At 39.8% G+C, this 19,223-nt stretch overlaps 1 protein-coding gene across 1 annotated transcript; it reads left to right on the top strand.

Annotated features, from left to right (window-relative positions):
- Positions 1-534: 534 nt before the first annotated feature.
- On the top strand, positions 535-8,076 carry LOC139715274 (NFX1-type zinc finger-containing protein 1-like). Its single transcript, XM_071626852.1, has 3 exons — positions 535-4,827; positions 5,902-6,004; positions 7,126-8,076. The coding sequence occupies exons 1-3, from the start codon at positions 656-658 to the stop codon at positions 8,074-8,076; spliced, it is 5,226 nt and encodes a 1,741-aa protein (XP_071482953.1). The 5' UTR covers positions 535-655.
- Positions 8,077-19,223: the final 11,147 nt, after the last annotated feature.

Genomic DNA, 19,223 nt, shown 5'->3' with positions numbered 1-19,223 from the left:
CTGTCAAAAAGTAAAGACTTACGATATCGCATTGGCTTCTTGTTTCAGCTCCATTCAGCAGTTGAGAGCCTCACCTGACCTGTCCCTCATGCCCACGACATGAAACCTTTTGCCATAGCTTTGCCTTATGATCTAAGCTCATGTCAAATACATCTATCGGTTCGTAATAATGTGGTTACATTGTACTTTCATAAGCTGTCAGACATTTTATATTCTTTAAATGCCGACAGATTCCTAGATCATTTTCCCGTGATAAACATAATACCTCACCTATAAGGAATGATTCACGCATGGGTATGGTTTTCATTATTATTTCATTTCTCTTTCATTTTATTTCATTCATTTCATTTCATTTTATTGTTTTATTTTATTGCTTCTCTCTAGACTGTCGTGTCCGCAGTCGATGTTTAAAACTATATGATTTTTAAAACGGACGCGAAATTGGGAAGCAATTATACATATAAAACGGGCTTTATCTGCTGGTGTGTAATATGAGCTGTATGTGCTTTCTTTATTCATTTGTATTAGTGCCAACTGGACAAGAACGGTGAAACCACTGGGTTTCAAGACAATAGAGTCACTGTTGGAAAAGGACCCTGATGAAGCAGCCGTTCAGCTCAGTTCTCTAAAGAAAGGACTTGAGAAACTGCTGCACATGGACGACATACGATACGACGTTGTGGCGCTGCTGTTCCAAGTGTTGAATCACGTCTTACAGGCACACGGCGCAGCACAAACAATCAATATGCTTATTGACATGTTGGGAAGGTCCCCGTTTCTGACAAAGCACCTACCGCTACATCTCATCGCGATGAGAACAGAGCGAGATAAGAGTAGAATAAGGAAGATACCGAGATGTATACAAGACATCGCCAAAGTGCTTTGTGAGATTCATCAACGCCGCCCAACTTACCGGAGCGACTTAAGTGTATCATCAACGCTCCTTGAAGATGTCATAGGATACACTGAGCAGAAAGGCATCAAAGTAGATGACGAGATTCGAAGGGATGTGAACGTCCTGAAAGAATTCCAAGCCACAATTGATAAGGAGAGGGAAGATAGAGCCAGAGGTCCCGTCGAGCCTTCTGAACCGCCGCCGGATGATTTTCGTGATATCAGCGTACTTCCTAAGTCAGAAGAACTTACAGATATATCTGTCCGTCCGTATTTGCGAGCAAACATTCAAAAGGGTAAATACGACGACGCGGATCATTATCTGGATGTGCAGTTTCGGCTCCTTCGTGAAGACTTCATGTATCCCCTCAGGGAAGGGATCAGGGAATACAAAAAAGAGACATCACGACCTGGAAAGCGCAGCAAACGACTTCAGGACATTCGCCTATACCATGATGTTACACTAGAGGAGCCGTTGTACACGCAAACTGGGGTCATGTTTCGAATGCACTTTGATGAGTCAAGACTAAAAGGCATTCGTTGGCAGGCTTCGAAGCGACTTATCTTCGGATCACTTGTAATTCTGACACCAGATGATTTCAAGACTCTCATCTTTGGGACAATTGCCAACAGATCACCTCAGGATCTGGAAAAGGGTTTGGTAGATATAAAGCTTGAGCGTGACGAGGAAATCGTGGAGATTTTCTCCGATAAAACTTTCGTGATGGCTGAGTCGTCCGCTTACTTTGAGGCATACAGACACGTCCTCAAAGGACTTCAAAGTGTCACGAAAGAGACCCTGCCGCTCCCTGACTATATCCTTTCCGTCTCAGACACAGTTCGTCCTCCAGCCTACATTGGCCAAGACAGAACAACTGAATATGACCTATCGCCACTTGTGTCTGATTCAATCCCAAACGCTAATGCAATCAAGAGAAGACTGAAAGCATCAAAAATCCTGGATGATCGTGACTGGCAGAGAGTTGTAAACACAGGCTTGGATGAATCACAACTTAAGGCAGTGAAAGCGGCTCTCACTCAAGAAATGGCTGTAATACAAGGACCCCCGGGAACAGGAAAGACGTACATAGGACTTAAAATTGTCCACACGTTACTTGAAAACAAGAGCATTTGGATAGAACACCAACTGCTTGATGGCCAAAGGAGTCGTTCAAACCGACCGATTCTTCTGGTATGCTACACAAACCATGCCCTGGATCAATTTTTGGAAGGAGTTGCAGAATACAATTGCGAGGGAATTGTACGCGTGGGCGGTAGAAGTTCAAGTGAAGCTTTGAAACGATTCAATTTGAATTCTTTGAGAAGCTCCAAACTGCGGGAAGAAATGCCACGTCACGTTCGACGACGAATTGGAGAAGTGCGAGGGGAGATCGAATGTCTTGGTAGGGAAATCAAAAGTTCACAAGACAAAATGAATGCAGCCAAAAAGGGGCTTCTTCACGAGAGAGTTCTGTTGCCATACATGGATGAACGTCACTACAGAAGCCTCACGTTCGGAAATTTCTCACAAGGGTATGGTGCATCTCGGCTTGTCGACTGGCTTTTGTTCGATATGAATCTTAATTTTGGCAATGACCAACTTCCAGGTGGAGGAGGCGAACCTCTAGGAGACGAAGCCGAGCCCATCGATGCAGAGATGGCAGATGAGGATGATGAGGCTGATTTCAACATTCTTGAAGAAGCTGACATCCTCGAAGAAATGAGGATCCTGGACATAGACGATCCCCAACCGAACGTGACGTTGAGTGATACTGCCAATGAGGACGATTCACTGGCTTTCCACTTGAACGATCTCGATAACATTCATCAAGCAGACGGATGGCAATTTGACCGCCGTACTCAACGGCAGAGAAAGCAAGAGCTACAAAGAAATCTCCGGGGTACTGAAAAAATGACTGACGATGAGGCGAGGAGGATTACCAATGTGTGGAACATCCGCGAGAGTAGAAATCGTTGGCGGCTTTATCGCTACTGGATCCATAGGTATCGACGAGAATCGCAAAGGATGTTGATTGACAGGCAGCGAGAGTTCTCCGACCTTTGTCAAGAGCTAAGAGAAGCTCGCAGCCAGGAGGACTTTGAAATCCTTCGTCATGCTACTGTGATAGGGATGACAACGACCGGAGCAGCCAGGTGTCATACTCTCCTCCAGCGCATTAAGCCACGCATCGTTATTGTGGAAGAAGCGGCAGAAGTCTTAGAGGCCCATATCATAACAGCCCTGACGGAGTCTTGCCAGCATCTTGTCTTGATTGGAGATCACCAACAGCTGCGGCCCAATCCAACTGTGTACAAACTAGCCAGAGAGTATCATCTTGACATTTCTCTCTTTGAGCGAATGATTAAGAATGAGTTTCCATGTCAACGACTAAACTTGCAGCATAGAATGAGGCCGGAAATTTCTCGGCTAATGAAGCTGGACAAGTTGTATCCAAACCTAGAAGATCATGAATCCGTTGAGCACCTGGAGGATATCGAAGGGGTGACCAAGAACATATTCTTCATTCATCATGAGGAAGCTGAAGACTCAAACGATGAAACGAGGAGCCACGCAAACATTCACGAAGCAAAGTTCATGATGGCACTCTGTCGATATCTCCTTCAACAAGGATATCTACCAGAACAAATCACCATTCTGACAACGTACACAGGCCAACTGTTTAATTTCAAACGGCAGACTTCACGTAGTGATTTCAAAGGTGTAAGGGTAGCTACTGTTGACAACTTTCAAGGTGAAGAAAATGATATTATCCTCTTGTCCCTTGTTCGAAGCAACACAGAGGGTAGTGCTGGCTTCCTTACAACCGACAACAGAATCTGTGTAGCACTATCCAGAGCGAAGAAAGGTCTGTACTGTATCGGAAATTTCAAGCTTCTTGCAGAGCAATGCAAACAAGGGAGGGGTCTGTGGACAGACATCGTCAAGTGTCTCCAAATGACAGGCAGCATTGGAAAGGCTTTGCAGTTGCAATGCAAAAACCATCCTCAAACCAGAACGCAGGTGGCATCCTCAAAGGATTTTAAAAATGTACCTGAAGGTGGTTGTACTCTGCCCTGTGAAGCACGTCTTAAATGTGGTCACATGTGTAGAATGCCATGTCATCCGACAGATAGGAAGCATGAGAACTACAAATGCATGCAACCATGTACAAAGATCATTTGTAGGGCTGGTCACCGATGTTCTCAACGCTGCTTCAACACGTGTGACAAGACGTGCACCCAAAAGGACCTCAGAAAACTTCGCTGTGGCCATATGCAACTCGTAATGTGCTATCAACACTCAGCAGATGTCACATGTGAGCACCCATGTCCTCTAAAGCTACCATGTGGCCATTCATGTAAGTCTTCCTGTGGAAAAACGTGTACTGTGGCATGTGAAGAGCTTGTTATCAGGTCTTCATGGCCTTGCAAACATAGAGTTCGCGCCAAATGCTCTGCCGGTCCCGAATCATGCCCGGAAAGATGCAATGCCCTTCTAAACTGTGACCACAGATGTAGTGGGACCTGCGGCTCCTGTTACCGTGGTCGACTGCACGTAATGTGTCGTCAGAAGTGTGATCGTTCACTTGTCTGTGGTCACCCATGCAAAGAAACATGCGCAACCAACTGCCCTCCATGTGGTCGCACATGTCAGAATCGATGCATACACAGCCGCTGCAGGAAGAAGTGTGGCGAACCATGTGTTCCATGTGCAGAGATATGCCCATGGAGGTGCAAGCATTTCCAGTGCCGGAAGAAATGCGGAGAGCCCTGTGACAGACGTCCGTGTACGTACCCTTGTGACAAAATGCTGAAGTGCAATCATCCTTGTATCGGCGTATGCGGAGAGCCCTGCCCTAAACTGTGCCGAATCTGTAACAGAGATGAAGTTACGGAGATCTTCTTCGGCGATGAGGATGAGCCACATGCTCGGTGAGTTAATAAATCAAGTGCTTTGATGTTGTTTTTACCCTTCAATGTGATGATACTTAAAAAATAAAACCTACAAACAATCGTTAGTTTACATTCAAGTAAGGTATAAGACACAATAGATAACCAAAAACAAGTTGTTTCATAATGACACTACTTTTGTACTTTTCAAACCTGTGACACGGTTAAATGGTTTATATGTATTTCGTTTCGTTTTGTTGAGTAGATGGTCTAACACAGTGGCTGCTTGATAAACGGCAAATGTAATCAAATGAAATGCACAAAACCGTCATCGAAGCAAAATTTGATATTTACTCGGGTTGTCCTTGTCAGAGGATAAGCGTGGACAACTTTTCTGGCAGAAAACGTTGAAGACTGATAAATGACGGAAGTAGAGAAAACTAGGGGAAATGTACTTTGAGCAGATATCAGCAGCAGAGAACAAATATAATATTCTACGGATGATAATAATCTGCTTGTGCATGATAAAGAAAAATTCGAATACACATTTTGTGCATTCAACTTAATTTTTCATTTCTTCACTTTGTGACAATCATGTGTTATAATTGACTTAATTGGTGATTTGTTTGTTTGGTACATTTTGTTCACACTCTTGTATTTTTCTTTTTATCTATATCTTCGTATTTAGTCAAGCAGCAGTAAAATGTTGACTTTTTCGTTATTTGTTTTTTTTACTGAAAAGATTTTCATTAGTCTGAAAAGGAAAGTCGGGTGCGACTAGGAATCTGTTTAAACTGTGGTTTTCAGTCTTCAGATATTGCCATTTGATATGAAAGCAGTTCTTAGGCATTACGGCATACTGTATCTTATATCTGTTCATGTAAAATGAACATAATTCTACAATTGCGATAAATTATGACATTCGCTGAGTATTTGTTAGATTTCATAAATTATCGAATTGACATAACTATATTCTACCTGTAATCCATCAGGATTGTGTCATTTCAATGATAGCTGTCAATTGTAAGAATCACCCTCAAAGGTATTTGCGCCCAGTACATACTCATATATAGGTCTTGAAGTAACAGGAAGGAAATGTGCTTACGCGTTGTATAGGTTCGTTGAATTGGAGGACTGTGGTCACGTGATCGAAGTTAAAGGACTTGACCGCTGGATGACGCAGGCCAGTGACACCGCCGGTGATGCTGTTAGTATTCAGGTAAATTGGAGATTGAACATAACGGAAATTGTATGAATAACAATATATTATTATGAACCATTAACATACTTGTTTCATGCAGTCCCAAGAATATCGTTATTGTTAATTGAACTATTACCTTACTCGGTCAGGTATACAGACAGATACTCTTTCACAAGAAAAGGAAAATCAAGGATGAAATAGAGATTGTTCGTATGGCAGAAATTCACGAAAGTTAGGTGATGCACCATGATATCTAAATGGTACTCGATCATTTAAGGTAAGAATAAATAGGAGAGCATAATACACCTTTCCGTAAAAGAGGAGTTTTAGACTTGCTGATTGTTATCAAAGGATGTACTATAAGATGTGCTTGCATTCGCACAGAACATCTGGTTCGAAAATAGTTCTGGCCGTGTATCACTTCCATACCTATATTGTTAGTCGCTTTCATCTTAATGGTTTGGCAAACCATTAAGATAAAAGCGTCTAAGATTAGATTTATATATATACAAAATGCAATATATAATATTATATATATATACATAGATAGATATATATTACTTATTTACGTAGATAAATATATTATGTATGAGATTTACATATAAAAAGAATCGGGAGATATTCAGATTTCATATTCCAGCACGATGAAACCAGGCACTTATTAACAGACCAGTCAGTTATAGTGATTGAAATTTACATTATTTCGAGGACAGAATCTTCGTACACCCTATAGGAACTCTTTTGGCCTGTTTCCTTGTTTGTTTGGCAGATAATGATTACAACCAACAACGAACAATATCCTCTAAATATTTGCCAATACATTAAAATGTGTAAAATGAATCATACACGTTTTAAGAAAATGTTCTAAAAATACTCTTCACTAAATGTTAACCAATACTGAGTCTTTCAAGTGAATTCATTGTACATCATGATATGTTTATTACCTATAAATCTATTTCTTTCCTATTATAACATTCATCAAGTAACTTAATAAGAAATTGTAAATAACAGCATCAATGATTGAAATTAGCAAATTCCATCTGGGACAGCAATGCTGTCATATCTGAGAGTGAAAACAATTCCAATCTACATCATTGTAAGTTTTCCTATTCTTTGTTTGGTCATGTTGGTTCTAACAGCTTAAGGGTTGTCCACGATGCAAGACACCAGTCAGGCGCAATTTGCGTTACGGTAATGTAATAAAACAAGCTCTTAACAACGTCGAAGCTGTGAAACGGAAGACTTTCGGTGACAAACAAGACATCGAGTTCACTCGTCAACAACTCACACGCGATCTGACACAGGAGGCTGAGGTAATGAATATGCCGGCCATTGCCAAAGAACAGAAACTCTTCCCCCGAAAAGAGGATGCTCGGCACTTCCTCAAATCCGTGGATGAGACCAGCAGCTTGAGCTGGGACCAAGTCAATTCCGTGAAGAACAGAGTTGTCGTTTTGAAGGAGTTGAGGGAGATTGAGCACAAACTTCGTGTGCTTCATTTGCCGGCGGAAGAAATGGAACTTGCTGCATCACTTAGAGCAGGTCTGGCTGTAATGAAGGTTTGGCTGTGCCAGGGAGAAATCACGAGAATGTCGCCGCAACAAGTATCAGACGCAAATAACGAAGCCACGAGATGCCGCTTTGCTGTGCAACTGCTCGAGCTACTAACGACCAAACCGACGGCACGGACGAAGGCTGCGGAAGAGGTGCAAAAAGCGAAGCACGTGTTGCATGCAGGGACGAATCTGTCTGAGACGGGAAAGAACGAAATAAAGGAGCTCTTGAAAATTATCGACACTAAATGTGGGGGACTTTGCATCACTGACGCTGAACGGAAAGAAATCATCTCCGCCATAGGGGTACCAACAGGGCACTGGTTCAAGTGTCCAAAGGGCCATGTTTACGCCATTGGGGAATGCGGTGGCGCGATGGAAGAAAGCACCTGTGCCGAATGTGGAAGCAAAATTGGAGGTACGTCCCACACTCTCAGAGAGGACAACAACTTGGCATCAGAAATGGATGGGGCTCAACACGCAGCATGGTCCGACCTGGCAAACATGGCAAACTTTGACCCGGCTGATTTCCTGTGATAACGTCAATAAGAAGAAGTATAGTATCAACGAGTCAATGCAAGGGTAATCTGGAAAGTGGAGTAGAGCAAGCGAACATGGACTGAAATAAAGCATCTGCAAATTTTGAAATCAAATGATATATTTGATTTGAAACAAAAAGAAACTGGCTTAAATCTTGATGGATTTTTTTTAATATCCTCTTTGCACCATTCATTTGATGAGCTTGTTGAGATTCAATATTCAAGCATATGTGGGCTTTTTGTCCAGACATGCAAAACTTATACTGATTCCTTTTCAGACCCAACTGGAACTGTGCTAATGTTGAATACTGCCTTCACTTATTACATTACAGTCTAGAAATGTTACAAGAATCTGTCGGTATTAAGTAATCGATTTTAAACCATTCAACCTTTCATGCGTGTAGAGTCGCGTCGACTTTTCCATCTGTGCTATACGCCAAAGAACGAGAAATGTATTGTATACAGGGTGTTACTGTATATGTGTGTGTGTGTATGCGTGTGTGTGTGTGTGTGTGTGTGTGTGTGTGTACATCTAGCCATTGAGAGACATTAGCCTCCCAACAGCTACGATTCAAAGAAACCGTTGTATATGGTTTTGTGAATGTATGTCAGTGTGTACATTGATAGACTTTTTCGCAATTATGAAGTTGTTTCCAGTGTGCAAGACGCATATGCACAATATACTGTACCTGTCAATACAGGTTTTAATCTTAACTATATTATTATTAAATAGTACACCGTGTAGTTATATGCGCCTTACGATTAATTCTACACTGTATGCCCATGTCCGGTCTGTCTTTTGTGTTGTATAGTTCTATCGAAATACCATCGATTTGTTATTATTCCTTATGAGTATATACAGAGAACCTGTGCAGTTAGTGTACTTCTTCAATCCACAAAATAAAGTGCAGAATGTGTTTTTTAAACAATTTCAGCAGCTGTTTTATGATGATCGGACGTTAGTAAAATAACCTGTACGTTGTACCTAACTAAACTCCCGTGTTGTACATTTGCTTGCTTTACGACTGATACTCTCTCCTGACAAAAATGTTTCCTTTAACAACTGCATGTTGAATACCACGTTTAAGCTGTCTTATGTCAAATAATGTGTGACGTAAATGATACATGACGAGTCCAAAATGTAGGAAAATACTTGTGCAAGTATAGGGTGAATGCGACAACAGGGAAATCTGACAATTTGTATGCTTTAAATTGGTAGACGCCACTCTACATTTAATAGTGAAATGAACTATTGAGCTATTCGTCGGTTATTCGGTTGCCTTACTCAGTATTTGGTCTCGCGTCATGCAAATTACATAATGCCCCATACTTCATGGGATATCCGATAGTGTTTTGAATGCAACTACATATGTCGCCTTTATTCTAATGCGTATTATGTCATTTTCGCCGCGATGCACAGGTAGCCCATAATGTATGTTCGTTTCTTGTATAATATCCTGTGCATAAATCATGCTTATTGTATGACTTACATAAGTAAGCATTTGTAACAGGACTCGAGTGAAAAGAATGTGAAAATTGTACGAACAAATATTGACCATAAGTATAAAAAAGACGCAAAAATAGATGTTTTGGTATTGCGTTGTATTTGTTACTTGCTGACAATCCACAGATGCATTATCTCATACTCATAGACGCAAAATATAATGATTTTTTATCTCTTCATTGATTCACATGTGATTTAACTTTTATGATGCAGCATCGTCAAAGTGAGAGATGGTGTTACAACCGTGCAAATAGTCACATATTTGTTGGATCTGGTCACCATGACAACATCACTAAATGAACTTACACATCCCTTACCTTCTTTGCACACCACATAGGTCCTACACCTTGCTGTCATCTAAAGTGTACGTATCGCAGTTATGATTGCCATTGAGGTGAAACAACCACTATATCCTGGCTAAATGAAGAAAATGAGTGGTTGGAAATAGATTTAGTCCTTCGTAACGGTGAAAGAAAGGTGTGTGCAAAATAGTTTACATGACAGCATGATGTAAATTGAAATGGTCTACCTGTGCCCGGGGTGAATGATGACTTGATTTTTACACGTTTGTTATGAAATCTAGCTTAGTGCGTGGCTATAAAATGTCTATGTTCGTTTTATAAACTCGTTCTTAATATTAGAGTGTTAGAAAGTAAGACCAACCGTACACATTAGTTGTGATAGGGATTTTACACTGATTATTCAACAAATTAATGGTACAAGAGAAATGATGAGCGCCAAATGTGACTATCTTTATGAAGCATATGAGATAAGCATATGAGACAAGCATGGTAACACTTCGTGCGCCACTCCCTATCTTTCGCATTTGCAATTCGAAAAACTTGAAACCCCTTTCTCGCCTGCGCTCTATGTGATATGATTCACTTTTCTTGAAGTTTTGGTATTTTCTACTTTTCAAACTTATCTCAATACCTTCTGTTTCCAGGGCATCTATAATAGAGACGCAGTTTTAGTAAAAAGCTTAAAAAATATTGTAAGGTGTGAAAAATATGGAGATGTGGGTTTCGGCACTCAGCGTTTTTAACCACATTGAACACTGTCAATGGAAAGACCTTAGAATGAATGTAAGTACAGTGTATATTTGTTTAGAAAGTCATATTAGTTTCGTCGTATATCCTGATGTACGTTTCTGCAATTTTGCATTTTGTAAATTTGGCCTCGCACGGTGAAGCAGTTGATGGCGACAAGGTATGATTTAAATTGGTAATCATGCCCAGAGCAAGAGAAATGAAATGTCACCTGATGGTATAGGGTCATTCACTCTGTGGTAGATAGCGTTATACCCAAAGAATCAGAGAAAGACGTATAATATACATTTGAAAAATAAGACAATTTTCTCTGAACTTTCATTTTGCAGTGTTTTCTAGTTCCTTCCCTGTTTGTGTTTGCTTCTTATTCTCTTTACATGAATATCGAACCTTTTATTTACAGCTCTTACGAGGCTTTAAAATTCATTACACTTTTAATCCGCGGACGGAGTTCGCTGTCGTTGAGCATGTATTTTAGCACTCCGCGAAGAAGATTTTTTTTTTCTCAATTCAGGCTTCCTTGTGGTACAGTACTTATTTCAAGTTCCTACTGAACCAAGCCAGAGTACTTTTTTTTATGTTCATCAATTGTTTATTGTAAGTTTGAAATTACAGTAATATTGCAATGACTGCTTGTGATTATTGTGTTCGTTTAGTTCGATTAAATTTGTTGATTTGGAAAGCAGTTTTCCTGAATTATCATTCTTACTTATTTTACCAATAATCATCCCCCCCCCCAAAAGGCAAGTCATGTGGTTGAAACGGTCAAACTAATAGGTAAAAGATACAACATGATTGATGTGCATATAAAAGAATAAACTTAAATGATAAGTGATAGAATTAAAGGTTTACAGAAGCTTTTAATTCCTTTCCGTAATTACGGTGTGAGTGAAGAAGCAAATGGGGGTTGTAGATATACAAACGAATAGGATTATATATGTATATATATAACATAATTATGATTTATATATATATACATTATACTATATATATATATATATATATATATATGTATATATATATATATATATATATATATATATATATATATATATTATAGTTACCCGTTGCAACCAAAAATTCATCTTTCGGTGGCCCGATCGGGGAACTTACATTCAAAATGGATTGTTACTTTTCCTTTATGTCGGGCCACTACGTACCTTTTTCGGGCCACCAAAACTTGAGAACTGTCCTCCAAACCAAGAAGTAAGTGTCGAGACCTGTATTATATTAATGTACATGTACATGTAAAATGGATGTAATATATAATGCGCGCGCGTGTGTGTCTATGTTTGTGTGTGTGTGTGTGTGTGTGTGTGTGTGTGTGTGTATGTGTGTGTGCTTGGGTGGGTGATGGGAATATGTTTTAAGTACAGTGCACACGTAGGTCTATTTGCAGCCGGAAAAGCAGGAAATCCGATTAAATGTCAATTTTATGTTATATGCGGGTACATTTCTTATATGTTTATATGTATATCACTTTCTCTTCTCCTTCTCACGGGTTGGCAAAGTGGTTTTCTGTGCCGAAGGTCGCTGGAATTAAGGAGCGTTCATTTCTTGTTTGAGTTGCTTATGTAAAATGAAGATAAAATAGTTTTGTTTCGCAATGTGATTACTGCTTTAGTACTTTGCTCTTTTTGAAAGGCACCGCGTGATACTCAAGACTACATCGAAAGGAGATGGAGTTTGGTACGTCTGTATGGATATGTGTCTAACCTATAGTATGAGTTGATTTTCACACAATTTGAAATTGTTTGCAATACCAGCTCAGTAACCATGTTGCATCATTGAAAGGTAAACTGGCACCTCGTCTACAACCACACTGCCAACTGTTCACCTAGTCTAATGCCATCTCGTCTAAACTCGCTTCGTCTACTACCAACTCGTCTACCAACCATTTTGTCTAAATGCCAATTAGTCTAATTGCCATTTCGTCTGCTAACCATTTAATCTAATTACTAATTTGTCTAAGTTGCATTTCGTCTAATACCCATTATGTCTGTTGACCATTTCGTTTATTAATCATTAGGTCTATGAATGAAATAGTCTATAGCTCATTTTGTCTAATAGCCAATTGGTCTACATCCACCTTGTCTAATACTCTATTAGTCTAATAACCAGTTAGTCTACTCCCAACTGGTCTACTCCCAACTCGTCTACTCCCAACTCGTCTACACCCAAGGTCTACTCCCAACTCGTCTACTCCCAACTCGTCTACTCCCAACTCGTCTACTCCCAACTGGTCTACTCCCAACTGGTCTACTCCCAACTGGTCTACTCCCAACTCGTCTACACCCAACTGGTCTATACTCCCAACTCGTCTACTCCCAACTGGTCTACTTGTTATATAGTTGTTTTTTTTTGTCTACTCCAAACTCCTTAAGTCTACTTCATCCAGTTTCCTTTCCCATTGAAATAGGTTGAATGCTCTTGGTGCCCCATTTGGTTCAATTTTTTTTCTTCTAATTATGACAATTTTATTACTTTTCATAATATTAGTTTGTGATGGAGGACTGTAACTGAGCTAGTTTATTATTATTTAGTTATTTTACGGCCAGGATGTTGACTGGATAGTCGTGTCTCACCATTTACTATGTCTTTATATTCAGCATGTGTGGAATAATTAACAACTTTAAAGAATAGACTATTATTGATTTTTGTACCAGGGCAGGGTTATGAATAGTTCGTGACAGTGAGACGGACTGGACACTAGACAAAGTGGTATATTCATTATTAGCATGACCAGATGGGAATGATCAGTTTGGGTAAATTGTTGAGAGTATACCAGTTGGGAGTAGACCAATATTGGGTATAGACGAGTTGGGAGTAGACGAGTTGGGAGTAGACCAGATGGGAGTAGACGAGTTGGGAGTAGACCAGATGGGAGTAGACCAGTTGGGAGTAGACCAATTGGGTATAGACCATGTTGGGAATAGACGAACTAAGGGTTGGACGATATGATAACTAGACAAAGTGAATGTAGACGAGATGACTTGTAGACGTGGTGGGAGTAGACAAAGTGGCAGTAGGCGAAATGGATATTAGACGACATGACAAGTAGACATTGTGAGTATAGACGACTTGGCTATTAGATCAATTGCTCAGTAGACGAAATGCTCCTTAGACGAGTTGGGTATTAGACAGTACGGGTAGTGAGCAAAGTGACTATTAGACAATATGTGTACTAGACAAAACAAGTTGTAGACCAAATGGGTATTAGACGAATCGGTAATAGACGATTTGCCAGTAGACCAATTGGAAAATAGACAGAGTTGCTGTAGACGAGGTCACTATAAACCCATTGAAAGATACATAATGACTACCTATCCCTGCTAACGTATACAAAGTGATATCATAGGAAGCGCTTGATTGACAACCTGTCACTATCGTGGCTACTGAATGTCACAAGCATTCCAATTCAATTCTTTTGACATAATTCATTGTCCAATGCTAGTAATTTTCACATTTTACAGGCAGTTGTATAATGCAAAATTGTGTCGAGAACGTCTTGGTCCAAGGAAAAATTAATAGCGAGGACGACCGACACGAATAGGCGGGGCCATGCGTAGCCTCACATGAACTTCAATTATGGTTGAGACTGGAGTTTCATGACCTTCTCAATCATGTATAACTCGATTAAAATCCACATGCTTCTATCTCTTTCATTATCTGGGATTGGATAGAAATGAGTTAACATAGCACAAATGATAGAAGCTTTTTGGATAGAAATGATTTAACATAGCACCAACGATAGAAGCTTATTCATTTTAAAGAGTTACACATACATGCAAATGCATATATTTGGGCAGGTTGTACTTTTTATGTTGTTTCAAGTCTCTGTATGAATCAAAGTTCGTTTGAATTGTTACGTAACTCTATATTGTGATGTCTTGTGAGTACATCTTATTATTCATGCATGTACTTGCGTGTCGTTCTGTTTGTCAGTCTATCTCTATTTCTCTGTCCCGAAGGACTTATATTTCATACAAGCTTCTTAACTTTCCAGCAGGCACGATAGGTTTTCCCCACTATAAGGTTCGTTTTATAAAGCCAGTTGCATTCAATTCAAATTCAACTCATTTCAATTCAATTTTATTCAGCCATTCAGTAAAAAACATACGTTTACATACAAACAAAAGTATGCATGTAATTATATCGGAAAGTCAATGTGCATTGACACGTTATAAATTCTGCTACTGTCCCCGCATTTTGATACCATATTGAACATTATGCAGACCTGCAATTCGAATGTATTAATCAGGTTGTGTATTTGCTTTATATCTAATATCTGGTAATAATTATCTACTTATCATAGCTTGTTAAAATTGTATTATTGTGTATTATTCATGACCAGTTATATCTGAAAATTCTGTTAGTTCAGTCTGTGTCATGTTTATATATGTTCGTGGAAAGAAAAATGGGAATAGGAGTGATATGAATGATAAAATTAGGAGAATCCATTAACTTTTTTTTTGATTAAAGACTGAAGGTATCTGGATCTGTTTGTTTGATAATAGTTAGCAGTCAGATTTACCAAGATCACAGTTGAAAAATTATACTGATATGGAGATAATGAGAAGGAGCTGGGAAAAAGTTTATACAGTATTAGGGTAAAATCTTGTAAATCTTACACTAATGTGTCTCAATAGTAATAACGGTAATAACTTTAAATGACAAACTGTTATAATCTCGGCATTCATGAGCAAACAAGCCACATTTCGAGTGTGTCTTTTTTTCCTTCTTTTTTTGGTGTGTGGATTGTATGGGTTATTGCCTCTTGTGCGTCACACTGTGACAACGAACACCGGTGATTGCTTCACTCATGGCTTTTGGCAGCGTTTGAGAAAAACAAATTGCGCAATTTGCCCTTCGCAGTTGCAGATCGTAATACATGTATTCAACCCTCACCCATTAGACCTAGCTGCACCGACACGTATACCTACTGTCAGTGATGATAAAGCTCCTAGCTATTGCAGCTCTGAAGCAATAATGCAGTTTGTATAGCGTTCAAAACATGCGGGAACTGACGACATCCAGTCTATACAGAGGTAAGTCAAAATCTTAGTAATTTCATGTCAGAAGAGCTGAGGTTATTTTGTATGGAAACATAAATCTAACATCTTCCCATCTGATTTAATTGATAAACTTTAAATAACGATAATTAATATTTAAATTAATGTCAATCTGTTTGAGGTACTTATATAGGATCAACCAGATTCATTTACCGATATACGCGAACAGTGGCGTACCGTGGATCAAGACATTAGGGGGGGGGGGCACCTCGTGAAAAAGTAATTTTGAGGGTGTGTATGCTTGTGCGTGCGTGCGTGCGTATGTGTGTGTGCGCGTGTTTGCGTGCGATGTCAGTCTGCAAACTTAATGGGGACTAATCCATTATAACGGAATGTGATACATTCCACAGCGCAGTCATTGAGCAACATTGCCACGAATAGGACTCTTCCTTTTACTGTATGTATAGTCAGGGGAGGATCCATGATTTCCGTAAAGGGGGGCGCAAAGCGATGGAGCGTAGTGAGCGGGGGGGGGGGGAGGGTGTGGGAGGGGGTGTTCCCCCTCCCACGGTATGGAAAATTTTTATATTTACGTTGGTCATCGTGCGATTTCATGCATACTTTTGGTAGATTTTCTAATGATTTTTAACCCTGAATAATTCTGGAAAATGGAATGGAAACATTGTTTTACTTGAGGAATGTGAAATATGAATGCAGTATAGAATTATATACATATTGAATAAATGACTGGTTGATTGATTGATTGATTGATGATGAATCATTGATGATGGTGATGATAATAATAATTATTATTAGAATGTACCTACATAATCCCAATATTGTATTAATCATAAATTATCAATTATGATCATGTTCTTCAATACGAAATTAGATTATATGCGCGAGCGAGCGTATCGAGCGCTTTAGAATACACATATTATAGTGTAAGAGAAAGTTAAAACTTTCTGATAACCCAGGACGTGTAGCTCCAATCTTTGATTTCAGGCTGTAACTGCTGGCAGTGCTGATGATTTATTACGAATACCTTATAACAATACCCTCTAAAGTCATTATATCCAGAATCATCATTTACTTCACTTATTTGAGTGTGCGAGTGAGCGAAAGCAAGCCAGCGCCTGAAGAAACATGCTCTTTTCATGTGTCTTCACTACATATTATGTTATAATTTTTACCCAATAAATATCTTCCCGAAAAATATAAGTTCCAGTTGCAAAAAAAAAAAAAAAACTCCTATCTTTCTTGTCGACGCAATGTTTGTTACAGTTTTCCTTATATGGATTATGGAATGACGGTGTGAAACGACAAATTACTGGCAGCAACATCAGGAAAATGGCATAACGATTAAATGCCAGCGAGCGGAGCGAGCGAGCTTGAAAATTTTGACATTCTACAGTCCAAAAACTGCCGTTTGTAGATATATTTTTTTCGCTTTGGAAATTAAGGGCGGCGCCCGGTGCGCCCTCCCCCCTCTATCCGCCACTGGTAGTCAAAGATGTCGGTTCATGTTCATGATTTGGGGAGGTATGACCAGCGAGGGGGACCGGTGTCGAAGTGACCAAGCGGGGGAAGGATGTCCAAAATCTACACCTTAGAGCATCCCCTAATTGTTTGTGTTTGTGTGTGTGTGTTTTATATAGATGGAAATGTTAGGAAATAGCCCAGGTCAAGTCCTATTATTGGCAATGCAAGGCATTTTGATATAGACTAGTATATAATAATAATGTAAAATCAATGATCTAGCTTTGATATAACGAAGCGCAAGGTACAAAGGTGTACATTCTACATCACATTGCGCAACATTGTAGCGACTCTCTCTTCCGTTCGGATCTTCTGAGTACACTGCGCACATCCTGCTTGTATTCAGAATACCAACCAGGAATCACGCTGAATCACAATCTTTTGTCGGCTCCGGGCTTTTTGAACAATGTTTCACACTATATACCTCTTTAATTATGGTTCAAAATATCTTTAAATATCATTTTCATGATCATCCTTTCATGTCGATTTCAAAAGCAACCATTACCATTTTCGTATTTCTTTTTTTACCAGCGGATTGAGGGGGGGGGGGCACGTGCCCCCCCCCCCCGTATTAGAACGATCACGTTTCTCCATCTCCCGTTTGATTTCTTTTGTATGAATGTAAGAATATTTTTTTAATATTTGATTTGATTTATTGGTTCCTGTATATTATCATTGTACATTTTAGCTTCCCGACAATCTGAAACATTCATTCTAATGAACACAGAGGATTATATTCTCGTTCTGTGTATAATTTTAGATAGACATGTGTGTCTGAATCCAACTTGTTTCCATAATCTCCTAGGTTGATATAATGGACCACACCAGAGGTCGCCACAGAGGTGGCAGAGGAAGAGGTGGACGTGGGGCGTACCAAGGCGGAAGGGAGTGGAGACGTGAAGACAGGGGTGAAGGAATGGGGCGTGGCTTCGAAAGTGGCGACGCTCGAGGAGCTTACCATGCCCAAGGAGGCAGGTGAGCTCTATTAATGGTGTTTGAGTTATTGTCGCAGGAATCGTACTAACGATGAAATAATAAATCTGAATGCAAAATAATTGAAACAAGTATTATATTAATGGACACAAAGCCAATGATTAGGCATATATCAGTCATACATGCATGTATTTCGTCGATTACATCAACCCGTGCTGGTGGTAGTATGCCGCTTTCGTGGTAGCAATGATGGTAGTCTTAATGATGACAGTCGTGATAGTAGTGGCGATGCTGATAATGGCGCTACTGGTAGTAGGATAATTCTTATAGCATTCACGGCACCCAATGCGCGCGAGCAATATGGATGTTGATTTATTGCCAGTGAATAGGTTAATCATGGACCTATGGACTATGAACGGAGATCTTTCTTTGATCCAGTGTTCACCACCGCCACCTGATTATGTGCATCTTAATGAGTACATTCAGATGTTTGGACAATGACAATGTGTAATCGTGCATCATCACTGACAAAAGAACCGTTTCTCTCATTTCGGTCATATTTGGCTGAAGTGCCTTTTCAGACTCAACTGCCTTTGAATAAACACCAATGATAGCGAGCAGCAAACCTCAAGCAAAGACGAGGACACTTGCGGCCACGCATGTAACGTCCGTGAATGGCGAGACAAGCATTTCGTCTACTGTAATTGTCCATGTTTACTTAAAGCAATGTCTTGTTTTCATCCAGGCTGGCTGTCGGTGGACAACACCGGATCAAAGCAGAAAAGCATGTTCAAAATGTTTTCTGACGCTTTTGAGAGAAACAGGTGCACGAATTAATAACGAGCGATGAGGGTCCATGTGTAGTCGTTCCATGGGTATGTTAACGTTCGAAGCTACCTTAAAAGATGGAGAAAACAAAAACACTATCAGTATAAATAGAAGTTGTCTTGGGTATAAACAACCAGAGTGATAGAAGTGCTAGCGAAAGATTGTTATCTAGAAGTAAGGATGATAGTAGTTATGACACTGACGTTAGGGAAGTCGCCTCAAACGCATTTGAAGATATATCGCTTTGGAGAATTTGGAGAAATTTTTTCTAGGTAATATG

The sequence above is a fragment of the Diadema antillarum genome, unplaced genomic scaffold, assembly GCF_040938485.1.
Source record: "Diadema antillarum isolate AM-2024a unplaced genomic scaffold, OU_Dant_1.0 seq00003223_RagTag, whole genome shotgun sequence".
Lineage (NCBI taxonomy): Eukaryota > Metazoa > Echinodermata > Echinoidea > Diadematoida > Diadematidae > Diadema > Diadema antillarum.
The sequence above is the reverse complement of the archived record's forward strand: the minus strand, read 5'-3'. Positions and strand labels throughout refer to the sequence as shown.

What these genes read in the sequence shown, in the direction of transcription:
- LOC139715274 (XM_071626852.1), top strand. Translation starts at nt 656, where the DNA reads ATGGACGACATACGATACGACGTTGTGGCGCTGCTGTTCCAAGTGTTG. An exon ending in GAGGATGAGCCACATGCTCG is followed by an intron (nt 4,828 to 5,901) that starts GTGAGTTAATAA and finishes CGCGTTGTATAG; the next exon opens with GTTCGTTGAATTGGAGGACT. An exon ending in GTGATGCTGTTAGTATTCAG is followed by an intron (nt 6,005 to 7,125) that starts GTAAATTGGAGA and finishes TGGTTCTAACAG; the next exon opens with CTTAAGGGTTGTCCACGATG.